Source organism: Urocampus carinirostris, chromosome 20 (assembly GCF_059441175.1).
Source record: "Urocampus carinirostris isolate Australia breed hairy pipefish chromosome 20, RoL_Ucar_1.0, whole genome shotgun sequence".
NCBI classification, from domain to species: domain Eukaryota; kingdom Metazoa; phylum Chordata; class Actinopteri; order Syngnathiformes; family Syngnathidae; genus Urocampus; species Urocampus carinirostris.
Genome location: NC_142368.1, coordinates 212276 through 236521, shown reverse-complemented (window position 1 = coordinate 236521; position 24246 = coordinate 212276). Strand labels below are relative to the sequence as shown.

General features: G+C 44.0%; 1 protein-coding gene across 6 annotated transcripts in view; it reads left to right on the top strand.

Moving 5' to 3' along the window:
• sash1a (SAM and SH3 domain containing 1a) overlaps window positions 1-24246 on the top strand; it is a 95237-nt gene that overhangs the window by 45303 nt on the left and 25688 nt on the right. For 5 of the 6 annotated variants that reach the window (XM_088324469.1, XM_088324471.1, XM_088324470.1 and 2 more), the window contains exons 2-4: window positions 5768-5896; window positions 16643-16693; window positions 16821-16870. In XM_088324469.1, the coding sequence (XP_088180595.1) occupies window positions 5768-5896; window positions 16643-16693; window positions 16821-16870 (230 nt within the window). Of the gene's footprint in view, window positions 1-5441; window positions 5609-5767; window positions 5897-16642; window positions 16694-16820; window positions 16871-24246 lie in introns of those variants that run through there. The other variant, XM_088324474.1, reaches the window with a different exon arrangement.

Here is a 24246-nt window from a genome sequence, read left to right as displayed (position 1 = left end):
GATTATTTACTGGTATAGTCATTCCTGTACTGTATAGCGGTTTCATGGTGCATATTGCGTTATACATTCTGATTGGTTAAACGGTCGCCCCACCCCCTTTCTGCCCATGTCTGCCTGAGTCTCGAGGACGTTGTAGTCAACTAGAGTAAAACGGCTTGAAAGCTGTTTCCTTCAAAGTCGTCGTGTCTACAAAATACTTTGTTCTTTGGTTTGACTTTATAATTTCTTAGAGTATTTAAGTCAGTCAAGTTAAGTTCATTTGTATAGCTTTTTATCACAAGAAGTCTCAAAGGATTGCACAGACCATTAAAAACTACAGTACAGACTATTATTACACCATCCCCTGATCTAAAACCTACATCAGAGTAAGGAAAAACTCAAAAATCTCAGCATGAGGAAAATGATAAAACCTTGATAAGAGACCGCACATGATGTAATCCCCTTCCAGGGTGACCAGGCTCTTAGGGAAAATTTAAAATAAAATATAATAATTAAAGTTTAATACAAAACAAAAATCTAATCAAAAGGATGACAAGTGATTTTATATTTAGAGTGGGGGACACAAATCTGGAACATGGTGCTCTGTTCAGCCGAGTCTAAAGCTGAACTTGTTAGGCTGAATGCAAAGCATTATTGTTTGGTGCAAGAGTAACACTGCACATCGACCTGAAAACACCATTCCCAATGTCGAATATGGTAGTGGCAGTATCATGCTCTAGGGCTGCTATTGGACTGGGAAAACGTTCACGTTAACCAGAAGATGGAAAGTGCTCAGTGGTGGAAAAAAAGGCATTCTCGAGAAATGTTGATGAGAAAAATTTGATTTCATTAAATCATTTCCCATTTAATAAATGAAGGTTTCTCATTGGCAGATTTTGACGCGTCTGTTTGGGTAACCAGACCCCCGCAAAAACTAGGGATTACTGGAGACGGTTGAATATAAAGGACATTGGTGGAATTGTTGTGAGATCTCCACTAAACGAGTTAGTGGAAAGGTGTTAATTGGCTTTGGTCTGGCTCCGAAGTTGCGAATAGATAGTGCCTTGCTACGAAAGAGAAGGGGGAGAAGGGGTGTTGTCCTGCCCTCTCACACCACGTTCTCCCCCCTGGCCAATTCGTTTTGATTTATTGCTCCCGAGACGGATGTCTGCAAAGGATGTGCTTATCTTGACACGAGTTAGCTTCTCTTGACGTCGCCGGCTCGCTAAATGTTTCCTGAAGATGTTGCGTTTCCACCCGATTGTTACCGTTCCTTACTCAGGGTTTGTACCGGTGCTTGAAATCCTTGAATTTTAGTGTTGTGATTGAAAAGTGGTTGAATTTTGCTGACATGCTTGTTAAAGCTTGACATTGTTGCCATGTTTGCTGGAAGTCTGACACATTAGACCACGCATTCAATGAAGAAAAATAAATCGAGTCTGCTTAAAAAGGACACTGAGGCACCTGCTCGAGTGGCCATTGCATTTCTTCTTCCCTCGTGATTAACAGCAGCTGGCATTAGTTTGTATGGCGTTGTCTGTGAAGCATCATCCCCCCTCCGCGTATCACACAAAAGAACAGATAAATAGACCGAAATGCTGGGTACTGTAGAAATTTGAAAATTGGCCTTAGAAGTGCTTGTAAAGTGCTTGAATCTGGCATAGAAGGGGTGTATGAGGCCTTTATATTTGCATTTTTTTTTTTTTTTCTTTTTGAAATCATGTTGCAACTAACATCACTTTAAAAAGTAAACAAATCACCTGAAAAGAAAAGAGGGATCACTGGTCGAAGCCTCAGAGATCAAAATTGCACCATCGAAAAATACTAGGGATTATAGAAGCGTCCAAACCGGAGTAAAACTGTACAATAGGGTAAAAATCCAGACAATTTGAGATTTATACTGTGTGACTTGACCTGAGGTATGGCATGCTATCACTCGCTGATCTTTCCATTCCTCAGAAGTCTTCACGGCAACGACCGTTTGAACTTTAGACGCAAGCCCTTTTGTTGGGGTTCATCCCCATCGCACGCCAGAACTAAGCCTTCATACTCTCCGAGATAAACATCGTCTTCACGCTCGCTCGCCTTCTATTTTCCCAAAATTTCGTTGCAGACTTTAGCAAAGCTTGGGGGCTGAGCTTCCCTCGGTCTCTGTTTCTCGACTCCACATCTGTTTGTTTATAAAATGCGCAAACACGTTTGCGTGTTCGGAGTGGAGATCTCCAGATGCCGCTGGAATGTCAGGACCAGTTCCAAAGGTGCGCCTGGACGGCTAACCCTAAAGTCATCAGATTAGCTTCCGTAATTCCTTTGTGATGATAAAACCTTTGATCCAGTCTGATGTTTCTTAAGGATGGCATGAAGGGAGTCCTCTGTTTGAATTGAGTGCTATGCTATTACGTATCTCTTGTCTCTATATGTAAAGCCAAGAGAGTGTAATAGCTCTCTAGAGACGTGAATATGGATTTGTGTCCGGGATGAGCCAGACAAGGTGATCCTTCTAAATGCATAACGTAGCGCGCTAGCAGGCAAGTCATCGATTTTCACAATGCCACAGGTCGCAACACTAAAGCCAATATTGTCTTGATTTGTACGCTTCTGGAGTGCAATTACTTTGTTGTATGCATATTCTTGGAATCTTTCTAGTGTTATCTTTTCTGATCTTCCTGACAGAACTTTCCATTGAAGCTGCTGTCGATTTTGGGACGCTTACAACCTTGGTATGAAAAATAACTAAGCTAAACGGAGTGCAGTGATTGGAAGCCTCCAACATGGAATCAGGCCAAGCCAGCTCACTTCCCAAAATGTCCTCCGCCTTTGATTGATCTCGTCACCTAGTCGGTTCCCGCAGGCTTTCTCGGCTGCTTTAGCACTCAAGCCACAGATATCCTTAGGAAATTCTCTCCAAAAGACTGGTCTGGGACCCCATGCCTCACTGTCCTCTATCTACTTTTAGGACTAACTCATCTACTGCATTCTGTGCATTTTTCTTCCCTTAAATCTTCAAGAACAAGAGCGCTTAAGTCAAAAGACAAAAGAATCAACGACATTTAAGATGGCATGTATCCATGACGAGACGAAACACGAGCGCACAAAACAAGTCACTCGTCTGTGACTTTAACCGGCTAATCCGGTCTGAAAGTGTTGGTAAGGCCGTCTCTTTCCTGAAATAGCACCAGGCACCTGGCTCCGTTCTGCACACTTTCTTTGTTTTGCTTGTTTTTAATAGAGCACCGTCGTCAGGCTCGTCGGGTAACAACGCCTCGGGGTCACCGATTGTACGTCCCAAAGATGTGCGTGCTAGCGTGACAGCTTTCAGTTGTTATACATTTGTACTTTTGTGGTATGAAGAACAGTTTTTAAAAGCCGATTTGAAATGACCCGGATAGGAGGATGCGAGCAAGCTGCCCAGGCTAACCGACACGGTGGCTAAAATGCTATGTGAGGAATGCCGCGGCCAATCGATGAAGCAAAATCAGTCGACTTGAGTTTCTGCAACTATACTACATGGCAGACTTGGGCACTCGGGTCCTAGAGGGCCGCATGTCTTTCCTGGTTTTTGAGGTTTCTCTGCTTCGATACAGCTGATTCCCAGCAAATGAGCTCATCGTTGATTTGAAGAAGAGAGCTTCCAAAATCATGCAGGACATAGGCGGCCCTTGAGGACCAGAGTGCCCGGGTCTGCAATTTGACGATATCGTAAGTGAGCTTCGTCGGTACTTGGTGAACTCGTCAGTCTTTTCCTTATCATGGAAATAAATCATTTTTTTTGTTGTACGGTCCCGCCCTAATACACGAGTATGACGCACGATTGTGACTGACAATACACGAGAGCGTTCTTGGGTGTTTGCTGTTCCGAGTGAATATTAGAACTCGGTCCCTCCCTTTTCATCGAGGGTGGAGGACCAATTGCGTCATTTAGAGCAGTTTTACACTCTCAAACTTTGCCGTCGCGCCGGAAATGTTTTGGTTTGAGTGTCTTCGCCTACAATTAGAAACGAGCCAAGATTTTCAGACCTTGGCTACATATGGAGAGCAAACATTTCCGATCCCCCCCCTTAACGGTCTAATCCGCTTGAGGATTTTCACTTTTTCGTCGGAACGAGCGTACACGTGATGCGATCCTTTGAAATTGTTGTCCGTCAGCTGGAAACATGTGTTTGGACGCAACTGCTTTTGTCATCTGATGGGAACGGAAAACTGGCCGGGGGCCCGTTACGCTGAATGTTTGTGAAGGAAAGTGCGTTTTCGAAATTTGTCACTCGGCATCTGTGACCCTCACTTTAAGTCCTTAACCTCGTAAGCTAATTAAGGCCAATAGGAATGCCAGTAAATGTTTGACTTTGTTGACGCGCTAATTTGGCCAAGTTCTTTTCTGGCGCCTTTTTTCTCCTGCCCGGGGTTGTTTTGGACTGCCCCGCATCTCAATTTGTGTTGAAGACCCCATGTGGCACTGGCAGCACTTGCTTCCACTCACAGTGAGATCTATTCATTGGTGACCTGGCACCCGCATAGGGAGTCCGGTTCAGGAGATCTTAAAGGGGACTGTTCGGACCTTTGCGCAGTGACTTAATGCTGGCACCGATGAATATTAATTGGGGTATCATCGCAGAGCGGGGAGATCTGTTTTTGCTAAGATGAGACTCTGTGAACCCTCAAAAGTAAATGAATGAGTGAAAACTTAATTCGAACATTAAAATAAAAACAGAACAAAAACAATAACTCCACAACAAAATAATGCTACAAGACATGTTCGAAAAGGTGTAGTCAGAAGCAGATGCTTATTTTCCCTCCCCCTTCATCTTCCCTATGAAATACACCAATGATAATAACAACAATAGTAATATTAATAATAACAGTTATGATATAACAATAGCCACAATAACACAAAGTTAACTATAGTTCTAGATGCACTATTCCCAATCTCACGTATCACTCATACCCGATTTTCTTCATCTGTATTTCGCCAGGAATGTTTTTTTGGATTTAAATTTGAACCAGTGAATCGTTGGACATTGTTTGATCTCCTCTTGTAAATTGTTCCAAAGTTTAACTCCGCACACAGACACACACATCCTTTTCCTGGTGGTTCTCACCTTTGGGATTCTTAATTTACTACAGACCTTTACGTTATAATTTCCCTCTTTCCGAATGAATAATTTATGGGTGTTTTCTGGCACTGTGTTTTTGGTGACCTTAAATAGCAGTCGTGCGGTGAAAAATTTGACTAAATCATCTCATTTTAATCATTTGAACTGACGGAATAAAATATGAGTATGATCTCGATATCCCACCCTGTGTATGGTTCTAATTGCACGTTTTTGGAGGAAAAAAAGGGGCCGGAGTGAGTCCCAGAAGGTTTGCGACCATTCCCCTCAGACTATGTCATACGTGTCTTAGACATTGAAGCCCTCCTCCCTTGCACCAAGATATATGTGTACAACACAAAGACAGGAACTCTGACTCTGTCCCGCAATAAGCGGAAGACCGTGTTTTGGTTTTGGGTTCAGTTGACGTCCGAGCAGAAGAAAGGGCGTGCGGGCTATTGAGGGACAAAGACCAGAAACGAGCCTGATGCCTGATTAAAATGAAAAGACAAACAAGGGAGACCTCCGATTGAAAGCTATGCGTAGGTTTGCCGTTTATATTAAACAATGCCGTCATCTTTAGTGCGGCTGTTTGTATAGAATATCATTTTTGCCACCGTTTCCCCTTTCCGTGAACTTTATAACGGCGGCACTTGATTTTCTGAGGGTTAACTCCTCTCTCGCTCCCTCTCTCTTTGCAGGACGGTTCACTGGGCAACATAGATGACCTGGCCCAGGAGTACTCGGAATACTACAACACTTGCTTCGGTGACGTCAGCGAGCGTATGGAGGAGCTTCGCAAGAGACAAGTGTCCCAAGAGCTGGAGATGGTAAATGCAAAATGAGGCCGCGAGAAATAAGCGGGGGTCCTTTTACGCGGATGTAGGGGAGTGGGGCACCTCTCGGGTTGCCTAGCTGCAAGTCCACTTTTGAAGGAATGCGGTGACCCTCGAAAGCTGTTTGCGACGGTGTTCTAGTCTCCATTTCCAAAATCATCACGCAGAAACGGTCCAAGAATGGATTTCACGTGATTTTCTGACGATGGTCACGTTTTAGCCATGTAGGCGTTGGAAAGTCCCAACTTGAATCCCAGGAAAGTGGAAAAGAATGAAGGAACGTGTCTCATTAATCTGGAATAGTCCGAGGTCCTGGTCCACCTCCAGATGATGTAACGTTGCATTCGGTTATTGCTGACACATGCTGCACGTGCATGCAGGGAATTTGTGTATTTTTCTTCATTCTCAGTTTTTCCGTTTACTATTGACATGCTTGATTTTGTGGGCAAGGTTTTTTTTATTGTGTCTTCTTCATCAAAGTGTGGAAACATATCTCCATCTCGTTAGGGTTTTCTGGCCAATTGTCTGAAGAGCATTGGAAGCAGTCCCGTGGTCTCTAGCGGGTGGACAAAAAGAGAGAATAGGAGGATGCGGAGTGCGGAGAAGCAAGAGGGCCAGAGTTGAATTTGAGAGCGTGCAGCTGTCGCCGCACTGGCGAAATATAGCCTAGGGCGGGGCAAACACGTTGAGGTGAAGACTCCCACGCTCAATAGATTTGACTTTGAAGAGTTTTCTTTAAACTGAAACTCCTTCAAGAATAGGAATCTGCAATCTAATAAAAAGCAATGTGGCCTCCGACCTATATTGCGATAGCGACGTGATTTTCAATTTTAAAAGAAAAGTCGTCCGTTTCACGGGCAATGGATCTGGCGCTGGTGACGAGCAACGTTGGGCCGTGGTGGATTAAGACTCGTTAGTTTAGCTGTTAGCTTTCCTTTCTGAGACCGCCTCGGTCCACGCCTGGACACGATAATAATCCATGAAGCACCCGCTGGTGATTAGCTTTTCTCTCTGCTTTTCTGACTTTCCCAAGAATTCGATTTCATCGATGAATTCCTTTTCCAGGTAACGAGCTGCTAAAGCTACGTGCCTCGCCTTTATTGGCCTGCTTCTGATTGGCCAGTGCTGTAAACCCAGAAATAGGATCGTCCAGTGAGTCCATCGCTCAATTCACAAACTGGAATCCTTTCAGAAGAACACAGGGTTTTGAGATTCCAGTATCGGGATATCCATTTGATTTCGGTTCATGGTGCTGCCGTACCGTCCACCTGTCTGGCTGTAGATGGATGTTGGAGTTAAAGGTCACAATCAATGTTGGGAATCTGTTAATGGCGAGGCATTTGGAACGTGTGTCTCTAGAGAGAGAGACCAGGACTTTATGATAAAGGCCAAAGTCTTGTAAAGGGTACAGGATGACTGGCTCATTTCTGGTGATTGTCTTTCTTCCCGTCTTACTCAACTGAAATGATCACTATCTCTTGCTACTACTGAGTAGGGCAAACTTACACAGGGTTCCTGCGGGGGTCTTAAAAGGCATTGAATTCATTCTTCTAAAAATAAGGCCTTGGTTGGCATTAAAATGTCTCCGATCCAATTTTGGAAAGTTTAAAAAATGTGAACGTGTTAATATGATTTGTATTTGAACTAAAAATATTTGGTAACATTTATCGATGGTTCTTTTTTCACTGATTTGACTTTGGTGGCGTGACCACGATGTCGGAACGGTGATGTGGTTTCAGTCGGACGCACGTCAAGACGTTTCCTTTGGACCGCTCCCGGAAATTGGACATTTCGGGTTTTTTGCGATGGCTAAGACCTATGCAAGGTCATTTTGTGTTTTTGGGGTCCGCTTGGTTTGAAATTTCATTTCAAAAGCCATTGAAAAGGTCTCAAATTGAGCATGCCTTGAGCTTCAGGATCTCGGTAACAGCGGTTGGATTTGGAATAATTGGACAAATGCTAGTGAGACGGGGCTTGACACAATTGCTGCAATGTCCTAGGTCTGACTAAGGAGGAGCTCGTAAAAGCGACAAAAACGGACGGAAATAGTCATCTGCCGTCGATGTTTTTGCAAGCCTTGTTTTTGTTTCTCACGAGCGTCCGCTAAGCCTTCGGGAGGCCTCCGGTGACCGCGGCCGCTTTTCCCATTTAGATGCGATGGCGGAGGCTCTAGGAGATTTCGATCCGCTTCCTGCCGTCAGCCCACCCCCCTCCATCTTTTTGTCTCTCTCTATCTTGGTGTTAGCTTGCTCACAATGGGGGTAAATCAACATCCCCCTCTGACAACGTTCAACCTGAGGCTTATCATCAGCGTGCTACCATCCCCAGCACATTGCCGGGCCCCCCACAATATTCAGCCTCTTGACTAGTTAGAATACGTTTTAAATAGGAAGGAGTATGCATCGTTTTTATATTATAATCGATGACGGTTTTGATCTCACTGATTTACTGGTAGACGTGGCCACAGTACCACAATGGACGATCGTGCCTCAGAGACACGGTTCGTACGGGTGCTTTAAATGCTTGAATTTTAATGTTATGTTTTCGAGGATTGGAAAGTGCCTGAATTTTGGCTGGACTGCTTGTAGATACTTGACAATCTTATCATGTGTCACTCAAAGGTCTGCTCAAAAATGACGCCAGCACTGCTTTATGGTGGCTTCGTTTTGTCTTTGCATTTTTTTCTTCCGTGGTTATCAACGGCAGCTGGCATGAGTTTGTACGGCATGGATTTAATCGGCGTGCAGGCTACCCCTAAAATGGGCACTATGAAATGTGCATTAGTGCAAAGATTATGTATCAATTATGGGCCAAGTCATCTTTTCCAGCGGTCAATTGCTGTGGGAGGAACTTAGTACAACTGAAAATGTAAGCTAGTCACTTATATGACTATACAGGAAGACATATGTCTCAAAAACAAACATTTACACTATTTACTCAAGTTTGAAATTGATATGTCTTGAAAAATGTTCACGAAAGATAAAAAACGGCCTGTGTAAATGGCAGATAGATTTGTGGCTCTGCAAAAGACATGATTCACACCAGGTTTATTTCGGAGAAATTGGAAAATTGGCTTTGAAAGTCCTTAAAAAGTGCTTGAGTTTGGCCACGGCAAAGGTGCGATGATGCCTTGAAACAGTTTGACATTCCATCAAAGCGACGTATTCGTTTTATAAATGACGTTCAAGCCTCGGGAAATACTTTTCAGCCGCTCACTCTAAATATTTAGCTCGGCGGCCTCCTTTTTGTTTGTCAAAAGTGGGTCAGATGTCGGAGCGGGAGAAGAAAGAAACGCAAAGGCCGACTTCTCGTTTGTTCTTTCCACCTCTGGCCGGCGGCAGAGAGACGTAGCCCGCGGCCCATTTGTCGTCGGCGCTCTCTCAATATTGACATAACCTGCGGGCAGGTGTCTGAATTCTCATCCGGATCCCGGATTTATTTGCACGGGAGGACCGCCTCATGGAGAATGTTAACGAGTGGCGCGTTTGATGTGGAGTCGCGAAAATAATCTTGATCCGGAAGGAATTCTTCGGGTTGTAGACGCCAGCGTTCCAGGGTAGCACCTTTCCTCTAGACCACACGTGTCAAACTCATGGCCCGAGCGCCAAATGTGGCCCGCCACATCCTTTCATGTGGCCCACGAGAGCTTAAAATGCATCTTATGACTAATTAGTTCAGAGTGCTTTCCCACAATGCCTGTCGCCTACCATATCCATGCGACGACTCAGCGTCACTACATGGCAGTGTTTTTACATCAATATCAAATATTTAAATTGAGAAATAAATTATCCCTGTCGAGGGGGGCGCGGGCACGTTTGATTTTGGGGAACTTTTTTGTTGTTGTTTTGACTTTCCCAGAATTAAGTGCAATTGCACACACACTACAGTAGGGGGCAGCAGCATTCTCAGTGGCTAAGTGTTTTGTTTATATTCAGTTTCCACCAAGTGCATTAAGCACAAAATATAAGCACGAGAGGATTTTTACTCTTCCAAAGCCAAAATGGGGGCATGAGCAAAAATAATTGAAAATAATTGCATCACACTGATTTGGCCCGCGGTGAAAATGAGTTTGACACCTCTGCTCTAGACGCTCTGGCCTCTGAGATTCCATCTGTAACCTCAGTGGAAGAGTTCCGATCTAGGCTTCAAACGCACTTCCTTTCTATAGCCTACGAATGACTTATATTTCACCTTGTCAATATCTCTGTACTATTTGTAATTGCAACATCCATTGCAGCCTGGTCATCCTGGAAGATGGATTGCGCGGCCCCTTCTCAAGTTTTTTTTTCATTTCCTCATGCTGAGCTTTTTGACTTTCTCCTTGCCCTCATAGGGGTTTTAGATCAGGGGATGGTGTCTTCCTCGTCTTTGCGTGTCGTCTCTCTTTGAGACTTCTTGTGATTAATGGCCAAACAAATAAACCTGACTTGGGCAGAGGGAAGAAAATCGATTAGACTAGCTTACACGACTGCTAAAAATGTTTTTCATGGATAGACATTTTTTATTTTTCCACTGATCCTTTAATAAGCAAAACAGCTTTAATAAGCAATTGCCAAAACAGAAGGGCTGACAGGAAAAAGCCAGAGTCCCCTTGGCAATTGAAACACTTTTCACTTGAATCCGATTTTTATAACAAGGAATTTTGTGTAACATAAATAGCATCTCATCATCACGCCAGAGAAAAACTCAGATATAAAAAATAAAATACAAATTTACATCATCATGTGTAGTACAAAACGTAGATTTGATGACATGGATATCTTTTCTATTTCGCTTACAACTTTTTAAATTGTATTTTTTCCATTGTCTGTACAGTGTCCTTGGGTGGCCTGAAAGGCGCTTTTAAATAAAATGCATTATTATTATTATTTGATTGACTCTGAATCTTTCCCCCTCATTTTTGATCGTGTTTAAAGTTGATGTTTGATTGGTTTCTACAAAAAGTGGCAAAAGTCGATTTTGATCGGATGAATCCAGTCTAGCTGGTCTGTCAGTCAGTCGTTTCCATTTTGACGTCAAGTGCCTGAAATTTGTTGGAGAGATCGGCTTTCAGCTCGTCCCAAGATTTTTCGAGGAAAATAATTAATAGAGGAATCGCAAGAGACAACATTCATTTGAACCATGGACACAAATATACCATATTTACAATAAATTACAGTGGGGGCGGCAGTAGCTCAGGAGGTAGAGCGATCGTTTTAGGATTAAGGGATCCCAGTTCGAATCCCGGCTTGTCCGTGTTACATGTCGAAGTGTCCTTGGGTAAGACATTGAACCCCCAATTACCCCCAATAAGCAGGTTAGCGCCTTACATGGCTGCACAGATCACGGCCGCTATTGGGAAATGTGAAGCACACTGTAAAGCGCTTTGGGAAGTCATTGACTTGAAAAGCGCTATATAAATGCAGATCATTCAAAAGAACACACTCATTTGGGTGAAGATGTTGCATGAGAAATCATACGTTGGGTTATTCTTGGTTTAACAACACCGTTATTTTCTATTTCAGTCTGATGGCCGATCATCTACTCGAACCGATTAGGTCATTTGTGTGCACTGATCAACCTGTTTTGTGTCTGAATTTCGAGTCACAAAAGCATACACTTTCATTGACAATTTGAAGGAATCATAAGAAGGTTCGTCGGATAAGCAAAAAAAACACAATTTCCAAATCGTCAGGTATGTCTCTTTTCTCAAATTTCATGAGTCAGCAGATAAAATCAAAGGAATAATCCAAATACTACCGCAACCTTGATGCGGAGTTCTGTGACAAATCAGATCTTTGGGCTTGTGTCGCTCGCCACTCGGATCACCGAGATTTCCAATGGTGAATGAGGGACTGAGGAGTTCTCCTGAGAGGTGTTGAAAACCTGGCATTTGAAAAAGGCCGACGAAAGAAATGGCTTCAGTCTTTTGGCAAAGAATCAACTTTTACATATTAAAATGTGATCTCCAATTGGATTTAAATGTTAGAAACTGTTACCATGAGCAATGTTTTCTTAGTACAATTAAGAAACGGACGGTGTGGTGAATCCCATCATCACCGGTGGGGTCAATGAAGAAGAGACATTTGTTTTTGTTTTTTCAATTCCAAGCTATGTCGCGCTAGCTAACGATTGCTATCGTAACGGCAGGTTTTGTCTGGCGTGCCGTGGCACGCAGCGGGCAATGGCGAAAGACTTGCTATCGGCACTGGCTATGATGTCTTTTATTTGTTTCCGACTCGCTTCCCGAAGGGCTTTACACCGGTCCTGGGGTTGCAGGATTCGGAGGAGAAAGGTGAGCGTGTCGCTGCCTGTTTCTGTTTCCCTCTCTGCTCCGGCCGCCATGTTTCGGTGTACGGGCGGTTCCGCATGCTTGAATCATGCCGTACTGGTCCCGTTTTTTTTTTTTTGTTGTTGAGTGAGTCTGCAGCAGGCTTTCCAGTTGCCGCACCTCGCCGGCGCTCATCAGACCGCGCCAGCTGGCGGAGGTCCACCCGGCAGCCACCTGCTCTTTGGGCTTTTGCCGCAGAGCTGCCTACCTATTGGCACCGCAAGGTGGTCTCCGCGCTAAGGCGCTAAGGTTCTAAGGCTCGGACTTCGCTTCTAGTCCTCCTCTTGTGGAAATGAGGCCTGAAACTCACCATTATTTGAATAGACTAGCCGCCCACACGCGAAACCATTCACAACTGTTTTTTTTCTCCACTTATGTAGCAAATGATAATAAAGACAAGAGGAATGGGTACAATGGGCTAGGTTTTTGTCGCTTGTTTGCCTTTTTTCGGGCTATTTTTGGTTGACATTTTGTTGGTTGTTGTTTTGTTTCTTGAGGTGATTATTGGTCGTTTTCTGGGCGTTTTGGGGTCATTTTATTGTCTTTTTTTTTCTCCATTTTCTGTCATTTTTTTTGGCCTTTTTTACAGGATTTTCAGGTTGTTTTCGGCGAATTTTCTGAACATTTTTGGGGTCGTTTTTCCATTCCTATCTTGAGGTATTTTTAAAATAAATATTCTGTATTTATTATTAATTGTTTTAACCTTTTTCTGGTCCTTTTTCTGTCAATCATTGATTGTTTCACAGGTTGCTGTTTTTGTGTCATTTCAGTCATTTTCGTTCTTTTGCTTGTAAGTTAGGTCAATTTTTGGGTCATTTTTCTGCTTTTCACTGTGTTTTTTTGGGCCATGTTGCGGTCTGTTTTTGGGGGTCGTTTTTTTGGCTTTTCTGGGTTGTTTTCTATTGGTAATTATTTAACATTGCGGATTCAGTCAAGAACGTAATTAAAAAACGCCCTACCTAAAACCAATTAGTCACAGTACTCGCTCAGTAGAAACATAAATCATAAATAAACCTCATGCAAATAAATTGAAATCAAGTCATCCTTTTTTATGCCTGTAAAGGGAAAATGGGGCTCATTAGCAGCAGCGGAAGAGTAAATAAAACAAATAAGTGCAATTTGTGAACTTTGTTTTCCTTTGTATTAATTAGAGGAACTCACTAAACATAAAGGTGTCGGAACCCCCGTTTGCGGTCGCGTCCTCGTTTCGGGATCTTCGGACAGGAGCGTGACGCGAATGAAGAAAAATCTACTCCGGCAACCTTCCCCTCAGCCGATCTTTGATCAAATTCAAGGCCAGAACGGCAAGCGAGCAAAACGGGGCAACGCTAGCGCAGGAGTTGAGGCGGAGGACAGCCCGTTTCCCCCCGCGGGATCCATTCCCCTCAACTTCCCGCCTAGCAAAAACATTGATTCTTCTCTGTCAGCGCAAATCCCAATTGAAGCTTTTGCATGAATTTTTCAGCCGCTTTCTTTCACTGATCTTTTTTCCCACTCGTCTTGCTGCTTCCGCGCTCTCGTTTGTCCAGAATTGAGGTCTGAATAGGAATGAAATATATACCGTTTTTTACTGTCTATAAGTCCGTTCTTTTCATCGTTTGGCCGGGGGTACGACTTATACTCCGGTGAGATCAATGTGTGAAACTATCGGCTCATTATTACCGGGTATATCATTTCACATTTTCACACTAAACCTCAAGAGGGCGCTCTAGGCCTAGGTATGTCAAGCTAGAACAACTGGTTACTAAAATGAACAGTTATGTCATTCCTTGCGCTTTTATTTGATATTGCCTTTCCAGAAGACATGAATTTTTTTGGTGATTTATCAAACACATTTCCCTCCAAAATGCGACCTATACTCCGGTACGACTTACATCCAGATTTTCCTTCTCGGTGATGCGTTTTTTCTCGCCGGTGCGATCCAGAAAACGCGTCACCTGCTTCGGACCGTTCCGACCATCCGACGCACCGCAACGTTCGACAACCCGAATCCGTCTGGATTCTGCTCGACGGTCACACTTTGGCTTCTTGTCGGCGGAATCGCCAAAGAGGATCGGATCGCCCAAGGGATCTCTGTGATGTTGCGCTAGCTCACGGCATTGGGATTTTCTTTGTGGGGCCCCTGGCTATCTAATAAAGACGCTTCCTGTTCCCCTGCTGGGGCCTCGCAAGACTCTTTGATGGTCCGGTACAACGTCGCCGTCATCTCACTTAAGGAAATTTTCCGTCCTCCACCGTACGCACAAACCATTTGAGCAGGGGTCGCCGGCTCGTGGGCCGTATCGGGCCCGCCAACAGATTTAATCCGGCCCGAAAGACGGTGATGAGAAGAGCACCAAAAAAAAAGGAGCTGTCTCTAGTCAAACAATGACCTGCAGTTTTTAATACGTCCACTAGATGTCACCCCAGTCCACCCGTTGTAGTTGTATATGCCGACTACTATTTCTCAGACATTTTGTGCCCATTCAGACGTAATTTGATTGAAAATAGAAGTCTTTGTTACCCTAACCTTAACCCCATTAAAAACAAAATATTTCATTGCGCTCATGACCTACATTCCTATAGATTGTGACATTTTTCCATAAAATTTTTTTCCATGTCAATTTATTTATCAGAATACCAAATATCACACCTAAAGTAACCCTATTGCATTGAGTTTTCAATACAAATGAATTTCTTAAAGGGAGATATGATTTTGCTATTACTCTTAATTGAAGTTTTTATTTGTAAATGAATATATCTAGGGCAGCACGGCGGCGCAGTGGTGAGGTCATGAGATCGAACTTTCCTGTGCGGAGTTTGCATGTTCTCCCCGTGCTTGCGTGGGTTTCTTCCGGGCACTCTGGTTTTCTCCCACATTCTAAAAACATGCATGTCAGGTTCATTGGTCGCTCCAAAACATTGTCCCTAGGTGTGAATGAGCGAGTGACTTGTCTGTCTCTGTGTGCCCTCTGATTGGCTGGCAACCGGTTCAGGGTGTCCCCTGCCCACTGCCCGAAGACCCTACTGAGGATAAGTGGTGCAGATAATGGATGGATGAATATATTTATTTGTATATTTTCTGAGTTTGAAAACCAATGGTGCGTTTATATACAAATGGAAAAACACAACTTGTGCAGGTGAATGCAAACCCAAAGAAATGGATTGGCACGTGTCATCCATTTTCCTCAAGTATTGCCGAGGTATCGGATTTTGGACTCTATCGGCGTATACTAATACAATTAAAACAATTAAATACATGGCAGGCTATTTTTGTTTCTCTGTTGGTTCTGGTACAAAATAGTTGTGAGTGTCGGGGAAAAAGAACCCAAAATAAGAAATTCATGAGCAAACTAATATGCAGGAGTCATTTTTTCTCTTCATCCTCTGAAGAAAGAGTCTCTGACACAAGGACTCGTCCCAAACGGACAGGACAAAACGACAATCTGTATATAGGAAGTGGAGGTTAGCTTCAATATCCGGCTAGCGCTGGTCCGCCATTCATCGGAGAGCAAATCTTCCATTTTCTTTTCCCGTTCTTTCGCCATGACTTCATTCCTCTCGAGTGACAAAGGGTCTACACGATGAGTGTCACTTCCTTCATGTGGCCCGTTGCATTTTTTAGATAAAGGTGGCGCTTTCCTTCTAATGGCAAAAGTAACCATTCTTGTTTTCAAGATCATCTACGGCTGCGGTTTGGAACCTTTTGGAATAAAAAAAGCTGAATATTTTGAGTTTCTCTTTAAGGGGAGACATTCAACAAAACTGCTTAACCTACTCCCCAGACAGAAGATTATTTTTCAGTGCATTTTATTTCGCGGTGTGATATTATTTTCCCTCATGTAGGTTTTAGATCAGGCGATGGTGTCATAATAGTTTGCAATAATCTGTGGTCTGTGCAGCCCTTTCAGACTCTTTGTGATTAAGGGCCAAACAAATAACATTACTTGACATTCACTGATTTGATCATATCTATGATCCCAGTGACTTAAGAGAGTTAAGGCTGATTTAGACTTCCATTTTCTCGGCTTAAAAAAACGATGCCGACCTGGCAGCTGTTAGTCGTGTGAAACGTCATCGCCCCCTACAGGTACATCCGACCAAGATGTGGTCATGGAGTGCTGGGCGTGGTGAAGATTTATCCAAACAATGAAGCAAACAGTAATAACATAACTTTGATTTTCGATACCCTGTTCAGCTGTTGCTTTCATGTTTGGCTTAGGATTGCTTAGTTTTCTGCTTGTTTTCCTGCGCTGGGTCATCTTAAACTCTAGAGCGACGGATTTTCTTGTAACGGTCGTGGTGAAATTGGAAAATGGACCGTAAAAGGGCTCCTAAAGTGCTTGAATTTTCATAGGGAACCAGAAAAGGGTCCTAGCGCACAAAACCAAATACTTTGCGGTCATGTACTCTGTGTGGTGGTGACTCACCCCTTTTCTTTCTTCCTTCAGGAGAAACAGAATCCGAACGAGATCTCCTTCCAGCTCGGCAATGAGATCCAGGTATGCACCCTAACAACACACGTGTCCTTGAACCGATGGGTCTAGAGGCGATGGAATGGATATAAAGCATACTGCGTTCACATGATCTTGAAACCCGTTCCAAGCAAACCGGCCTCTTTTCTTACAGGAGTCACTCGGCTTCGGCAGTCGACTCTCCACTCCGGAAACCGACCCCAAGTAAGTCCGCAAAGCAGCCGGCCTGAGGGAACACCTGACCCGGGAACCTTTTGGACTCCGAGTCCTAAATACAAAATATTTTGAGAGCCACACCGTAGATCCAAAGACAAAATTCAACTGAAGCGACAAACTCGCTCTCCAGACAAAAGCTAGTTCTGAAGCACATTTTATTTGATGATTTGAACGAATCCATTATCTAATAACGTCAGATCCTGTGTCCCATATCAATACACCAATTAAAATGTCCCCCCTTTCCGCAGTGATAGCACATTATTGAGGCTGGTTTTAAGCGTTATACTGGATTCAAAAGAAGGTAGGAGCATAGTTCTTTCATAAAAATGTCACCAAATACTGCAAAGGAGAAGGATACGGATCTACTGTCAGCTATGTAACGTGGACACAGTTGTTAGTTCGGAAATCAGGTGGTCATTATTCGTCCTCCGTTTGAGAGACGCCTATCTTATATTATCTATCTCTGAAATCTACAAACATTTGTCTGAAAAGTCCCCAAGAGCGCGATTGCTCGTTCGTCATTTTTTTATAACTTGCGCAAAGTACACTTGAAAAAAATGCGCTGTGTGTAGCGATCTGCCCACCCCTGCCAGTCACCCAATCAAATCGCTTTGAGTTCTTGGCCGGCGTTTTTGAGTGTTAACAGTCTATTCCGTGGGTTTTCATCATATATGTATCAACAGTGAACATACATTGATTAATGAGCTTCCATAGAGACATACAGCCAAAACACCATGACTGCAAACTGTCGTTAGGACTCTGCCCTATATGTCCTGGATCGAACCAAGAATATTTGGCTTCACATACATGATATCAAAATCGATATAATACAGAGAGGAATAAGGGTTATTATTTGATCTCCGAGCCGAATGTACTCAGGAAAAGGCTCATACCTGTCTCGCGAGCCATACGTTCCTCGTTGTGAACCGAAAATTAGATTCCGTCGCGTTAGGCTTCCTTTCGCTGAGTGATGGAAGGGCTTTGAAGGCATTTTTCACATCTAGGGTAACCCAACTTACTACCTTTGAAAGATGGAGGTCCTATTTAACGCCTTCCCCCTTTTTTGGGTGGACAGACAGAAAAACAGATGTATATACTTAGGATAGACATTGTCACAACCTTTACTTTGCTCGTGGGTAACAAAAACAAATAAACTCATTGTGCGCCTTCGCATGTGAAGTGCTTGAAATGTTGCTTTACGCCTAAATAGGTCAGGATTGTGAATATTGAACAAACACGGCGCACTCCTTTTTTGACATTTCATAAAGCGAGCCGTGTCCCTCCACCGCACGGTGACTTCGCTCACAGGAAAAGGTCCTAGCCCCTTCCTCCTTTCGGGCAGCCCCGATCTTTTCCTTCCTGCCTTTGTGTCCGAGACCGGGGCGACGAAGGACCCTTTCACGGGGCCAAGGCCCGACGATGACGGCCCCGGCCGGGCGGGGGGGTGCGGTTCCTCGGACACAAAGTCTTTGAGCTCACGCCTTAGACGTCTTTGGAGTTTGCTCAAATTCCCATGCCGACGTGAGAAAAAAAATGTCCGTTTTTGCCTCAATTTAGGGGGAGACCCTCCACTTTCTTGTGCTGACGAGTTTACTGGGTTGGGAGGGTTACTTCCAATACGGAATCCAATTCGGTCACCTGTTAGAAATGCAATCGGTAACATAATCCCAATACCATAACATTGAGGTCATGGAACTAGATTACTCTGAATTACTCTGGGTTTCCTTTCATTCCCGAACATAAAGGACTAAATGAACACTATATAAACAAAATGACTTCATTTAAATAAATAAATGAGAAATGTCACTTTGAGCAAAAATTGGAGGAAACCAAGGTCAAAGTCAAGTCATATTTTTTTGTTTGGCCCTTAATCACAAAGAGTCTCAACGGGCTGCACAGGCCACCGGTATTTCTGTGGTATTTTTCAAGATTTTTGCAATATTTCTCTATTATAGTAATACCGTAGTCGTATTTTTGTCGTATTTCCGGAGTACGCAACTGCTCGTCAATGCCAAGATCCGGCATTGACGCTTTACAACAAATTAGAACAGTGACCAGATGATGGAGGTGCTGTATCTGAGTCCAAGATACTGCATACATTTTTTACCTGAAAGCAAGGATGCCTTAAATATTGACATATTATTTTCTAAATACTGTAAGACTTAAAAATACACCGAGGGCCGATTGAGATTATGATAGGAGATTCCTATTTTTGTGCTGAGAGTTTCCCGGGTGAGCCTACAGAATCTGTTGCACTGAAATGAAAGAGATACTTCCCGATATTGAACAGTGTATAAATAATACTTAACTGCCGGTCCCATTTTGTGAAACAATGGCACAAATATTTGGCCGAGACAAGAATTGGCCTCCAGATATAATAGCACTAACACAATTGAATATTTGGCGCCCTCAAAATCCAGTCATTGCATTCTTTCATCAGCAAGAAGCAATCGATTGTAGTGGCTTGAATTGGAATTACGTCGTCGAATTTCTGAAGCGAAAAAAAACTTTCTTTCTCACATGGCTGAGGAGATATGCTCTGTTTTAGTTCACATTGATGCAGTGATCGTATAGCGGTTTCTGAACAGTTAACTGCAAAAAAGGAAGACAAGCTGTCAAATTCACTCAATGTCCCTGAACACATCCCTAGCGCACTAATACTCACACACACTTTAACAGCCTCAGGAAACCGTCTGCTCGCGCCAACAAAATGAGTGCTACATCAAAGGAAATATGAAATACAGACCAGATGAAAAGTGCTTTTACCCGCAACAGTGTGACAAACGCATACGGTCTTTACGATGCTCCATATTGGTGGTAATGCGACAATTCTGTCCATGCCGAATCTACGTCTTATCGGTGTGATTCGGTTTCAATGTCTGGAAGTGATAGCTTCATTCATTTGGCTTCATGCCGTCCGCTGCCAACATCTTTAATATAGCAAGCGCACGGCTCTTTGCTCATCTCCCTCCGTAGTCGTCGTCAAGTGCTACGTACGCTTTGCAAACTTTGTCTTAGCTTTCAGGAGGAGACATTTGTTTGTCTCTCTTTTCACCTACTCAACCGGGTTAAATATTTTTTCATTTCAGTATCTGCTCCAATTGGTGTCTACAATTCACACTCAAAGCTTGTACTCTATGCAATATATACTGCGTGGAGGCTACATGTAAAGAACAAAACACTGTGCTAATGAGAACACCACTGCAACCTAGTGGAGTGGAGGTGCAATTGTGCTTACTTTATTATTTATATCAAAGTCCAATGTGCCTGCCCCACCTCCCTATTTGATAACCACTTATTTAGTGTTTGTGATTGAAATTGGGCTATCGGGGCATCATGTATTTGTAAATAGGCTCTTAATTAAAATTGTAATCCCGCAAAGGCATCCTTTGTCACGATTACTGGTTCGGGGCACCTGCGGCTGCCCCGTTGGCGCCAACAGCCACGGGACCCGATTGGCTGTCGGACTCTTTTTAAGCTCCCGTCTTCCGAAAGGATCCCGTCAGACCGTCTGCGAACCTATGCTCTCAGCTAGGCGAGCTTTTGTACTCTCCGACTCTATCCTGCCCCGTTTCCTGCCTGATACCTGTCGCCGACCTCTTTTCCGGACCCGTTTCTGTTTTTGCTCCTCCGCCTCGGCCATCGACCTGTTTTTCTCGCTGCCAACGACGACCCTCGCTCGACACGGAAGTGCCACTGCTAGCCATCTGCTACCTGTGAGCGACGATCATCGGATCGCGGATGCAAGCGCTGTTCTCTTTCTTAATAAAAACGGAGTAAAACGAACGCTATTGGGTCCCGTCTCCGTTCCTGGTCGGTGACGTCCTTATTTGAGCCTCACAGTAATTCGATGACGCTCTTTTCTGTAACAAACTACGATGACATGATTTTGTATGCGAACTGCGTAACGCCGTTCCACGTATTCGGTTCCTCCCCGACACGTGCAAGGAAGCGTTCTCACGGATGCTTAGCGAGCCCCGACCTGATGGGAACCAGATGCCCGATGACGTCTCGCTCTTTGGCTCGGACTCTGCAGTTCTGCTGCTTTCTGACACCGCAAAGAGTTTTTTAGATTGCGAAGAAAACGCCAGCGCTAGAAGTAAAGGCTTCCCCTCGGGCGGAAACGTGTCGCCGTCTCGGCGGAGGGCGGGAGGAGCAGCCGAGCGCGACCGCGAGCGATATACCTGAGCCGCTTCGGAGCGCGACTCCATTTAAAAATCCTCATTCTTTGTGCCTTAATTGGAAAGTTGGGCTTTAAATGATAAGCGCCCTCCTTTCAATGCCTCGGAACGAATTAAAAAAAAGGCGGGGGTGGGGGGGTGTATCTTCCATAGATAGAGTCTGAAAGCAATTACCGGCAAGATTGACAGCGGCAAGATATTTGGGTCATTTTTCAAGTCTGTGAATAGTACAGGATCATTTCTAGCGCCGGAAGGGAGGAAGGGGTTCGGGTAGAAGTGGGGGCGCCGTCCCCAAATAGCTTCTATTGAATTGCCGCCCTCTGCTATAGCTATGGTTTATCGCCGTCCATTCAATTAGCATCTCATTGTAACCCAGTGGTTCTCAACCAGGGGGGTAGGTCCCCGCTGGGGGGGTGCAAGGCTCCGTCAAGGGGGTGCATTGTTTTGACTTCAGGGAGCATTTTTTTTCCCAGAAAAAAAGTGCAATTGCACCTCCACTATCCTCTTTGGCATAGTATTTATTTACATTTAGCCTCCACAAGTGCATTAAGAACAAAGTATAAGCATTGAGTATGATGTGTGCAGACACCAAGTGTAGCAAAACCTCAAACGACCCCATAAAAAAACATTTAACACGTTGTGAAGACTGGCGAAGAGAGACGTGGTAAAGAGATTAACAAAAGTCTCCTCCCAGAAGCCAAAACAAGGACATTTGACAAAGCATACCTAGCACTTCAATGAGACCCGAGGGGAGACGGGCAAAGATCGGTCTGTTTGTTGAAAATGTTGGCAGCGGACAGCACGAAGCCAAACACATTAAGCTGTCGCCTAAAAACAATATAACCCAATCGTGCTGATAAGATTGTTTTTTTTTAGTGACGTCGATTTGGCATGGGCAAAGTTGACATGTTATTACCAATATGGAGCAATCGTTGTTCTGTCCCCAACATTATGATCTGATCGGTTAAAAAAAAGGAAAAAAATGGGGGGGCTGAGAGGATTTCTTCTTCCGATGGGCAGCGTGACAGAAACTAATTGGGAAGCGACAAATTGATTTACCTGGTACGGTAGAGTAGTGGAAGGATGCAGAAGGGGGGAGACAGTAGATTCAAATGAAAACTGATTTCAAACTGGTAAACTGTTGTTGTTGTGCTCTGTGCAACCCTTTGAGACTTTTTGTGATAAAGGGCTATACAAATAAATATGACTTGACTTGTCACCACTTAGATTTGATATTATTTCGCAAGCTTTTCGGGTCCATTGTTTCAGGTGAAGAAAGGCACAGCTGACGCGCTGTCGCTGGAAGAATAAAGGGCTGCGCCGTGCTTTCTTTTCTCTCTCGATTTTGATGACTCGGGAGACGGTAAAGATATGTCAGGACTTTTTCTCCTCCCACTTCTGCAAACACAAATGGGCTGAGTTTGCCCTCTTTAGCATTTTTTCTTTTTTTGTCGAGTTCTCTCCCTGCTTTTCCTATGCGTCTTCGCTTCTTGGGACTGGAGCGATCGTGCTATATTTTTCTTCAGAACCTTTCCTGACCTCTTGTGGCGAAAAGAGTGAACTGCAGTCCCTAAATTGGGGAGCTTTTCACTCTTTAAAGTCTTAACTCCAGATGGTGGGTGACAGCCCAGTCTAGAACATTTAGTACCTTTTTAAATTCAAATGATTGAATGCGGTGCATGTTTACAGCAAAATCAAGAAGCTAGATCTGTGACGAATGTGCACTTTTGTAAACTATTGAATCACCAGTTATGAAATGCTCAATGGCTCAGTAAACAAGTCACACTCACAAAGCATAGTGAATATGACCGGAGTTTATAATAGGCTCGTCGTCCGATTCGTCTCAAAAGAATTAGTGTGGTTACGATGCCGATGCTGTCCTATTTTAAGGTTACGGATCAGCAAAGAAACAAAGCGAATCACTGATATGAGTTTGAAACGGAATGAAATGACGATTTTAAATATGGGAGCCGCTGCTTTTGCGATTGCTGCTACGACGTGATGCCGGTTCTTTTTTGACGGTTTATGGAGACAAATGAGCTCAGCGACAGAGATGAAACCACGCACATCGACCCGTCCACCAAAAAGAGTCCAAACGTGCACACCATGCCGTTTGTGATCTTAGATCTTAGTTATTTTGATTCAGTTTGCGATTGTATACATTCAAATATCTCATCTCATTATCTGCACCGCTTATCCTCAGTAGGGTCGCGGGGGTGCTGGAGCCCATCCCAGCGATCATCGGGCAGAGGGCAGGGGACACCCTCAACTGCTTGCCAGCCAATCGCAGGGCACACAGGGACAATTCGCTCACTCATTCACACTTAGGGACAATTTGGACCTGACATGCATGTTTTTGGAATGTGGGAGGAAACCCACGCAAGCACAGGGAGAACATGCAAACTCCACACAGGAAGGTTCGACCTCATGACCTCAGAACCGTGCCGCACACGCGCTAATCACTGCGCCGCCGTGCTGCCCCATTTAAATATATGATCTTTTCAAATAAAAGCAGTTTATTAAGACTCTGGCGCAACCAATAAAACCCCTGGCGGTCCTTCAAAGACTTTGTATGGAATGTGAAACACGGATTTCACTGACAACATAAACTTCAATCAGTGCTCACATTCAACTTTACTTGATGGGGCGGCAGTCCATCAGTGGGTTGACCAAAAAGTCCAGGTTTGATTCCTGGCTCCTCCGGGTAAAATGTCCAAGTGGCACTGAACCCCTAACGCCCCCGACGAGCGAATAGGCGCCCTGCACGGCTGCTTCTGGCTACAAGTGTGTAAATGGGTAAGTGTGAAGCACATTGTGAAGCGCTACGGGGGTCTTTGTTGACTTATTAAAAGCGCTATACATAGTGTCTGAAACTCGTGCCAAAAAGTGATCGGACAGCAGGCCAGACAACTCTGAAAAGTGGCCTGCCCAGCCATAAAAAAAGCCTGCCCCATTTTTCACAACTTGAAACACAATAGCACGACTCATCGCAAAAAAAAACATTGTTGCCAAGTATTAAACAATATATAACAGAACAACACTTTAAAGTTACGTTTTTTATGAATATATTTATAACATCTGTTGCGTGTATATGACATAGCTGATTTCCATCCGCCATCAGTATGTACCTGTATTGACTCCTCTTCATTCATGCAAGGTTTGCTTTGCATCGTCTGCGACAAG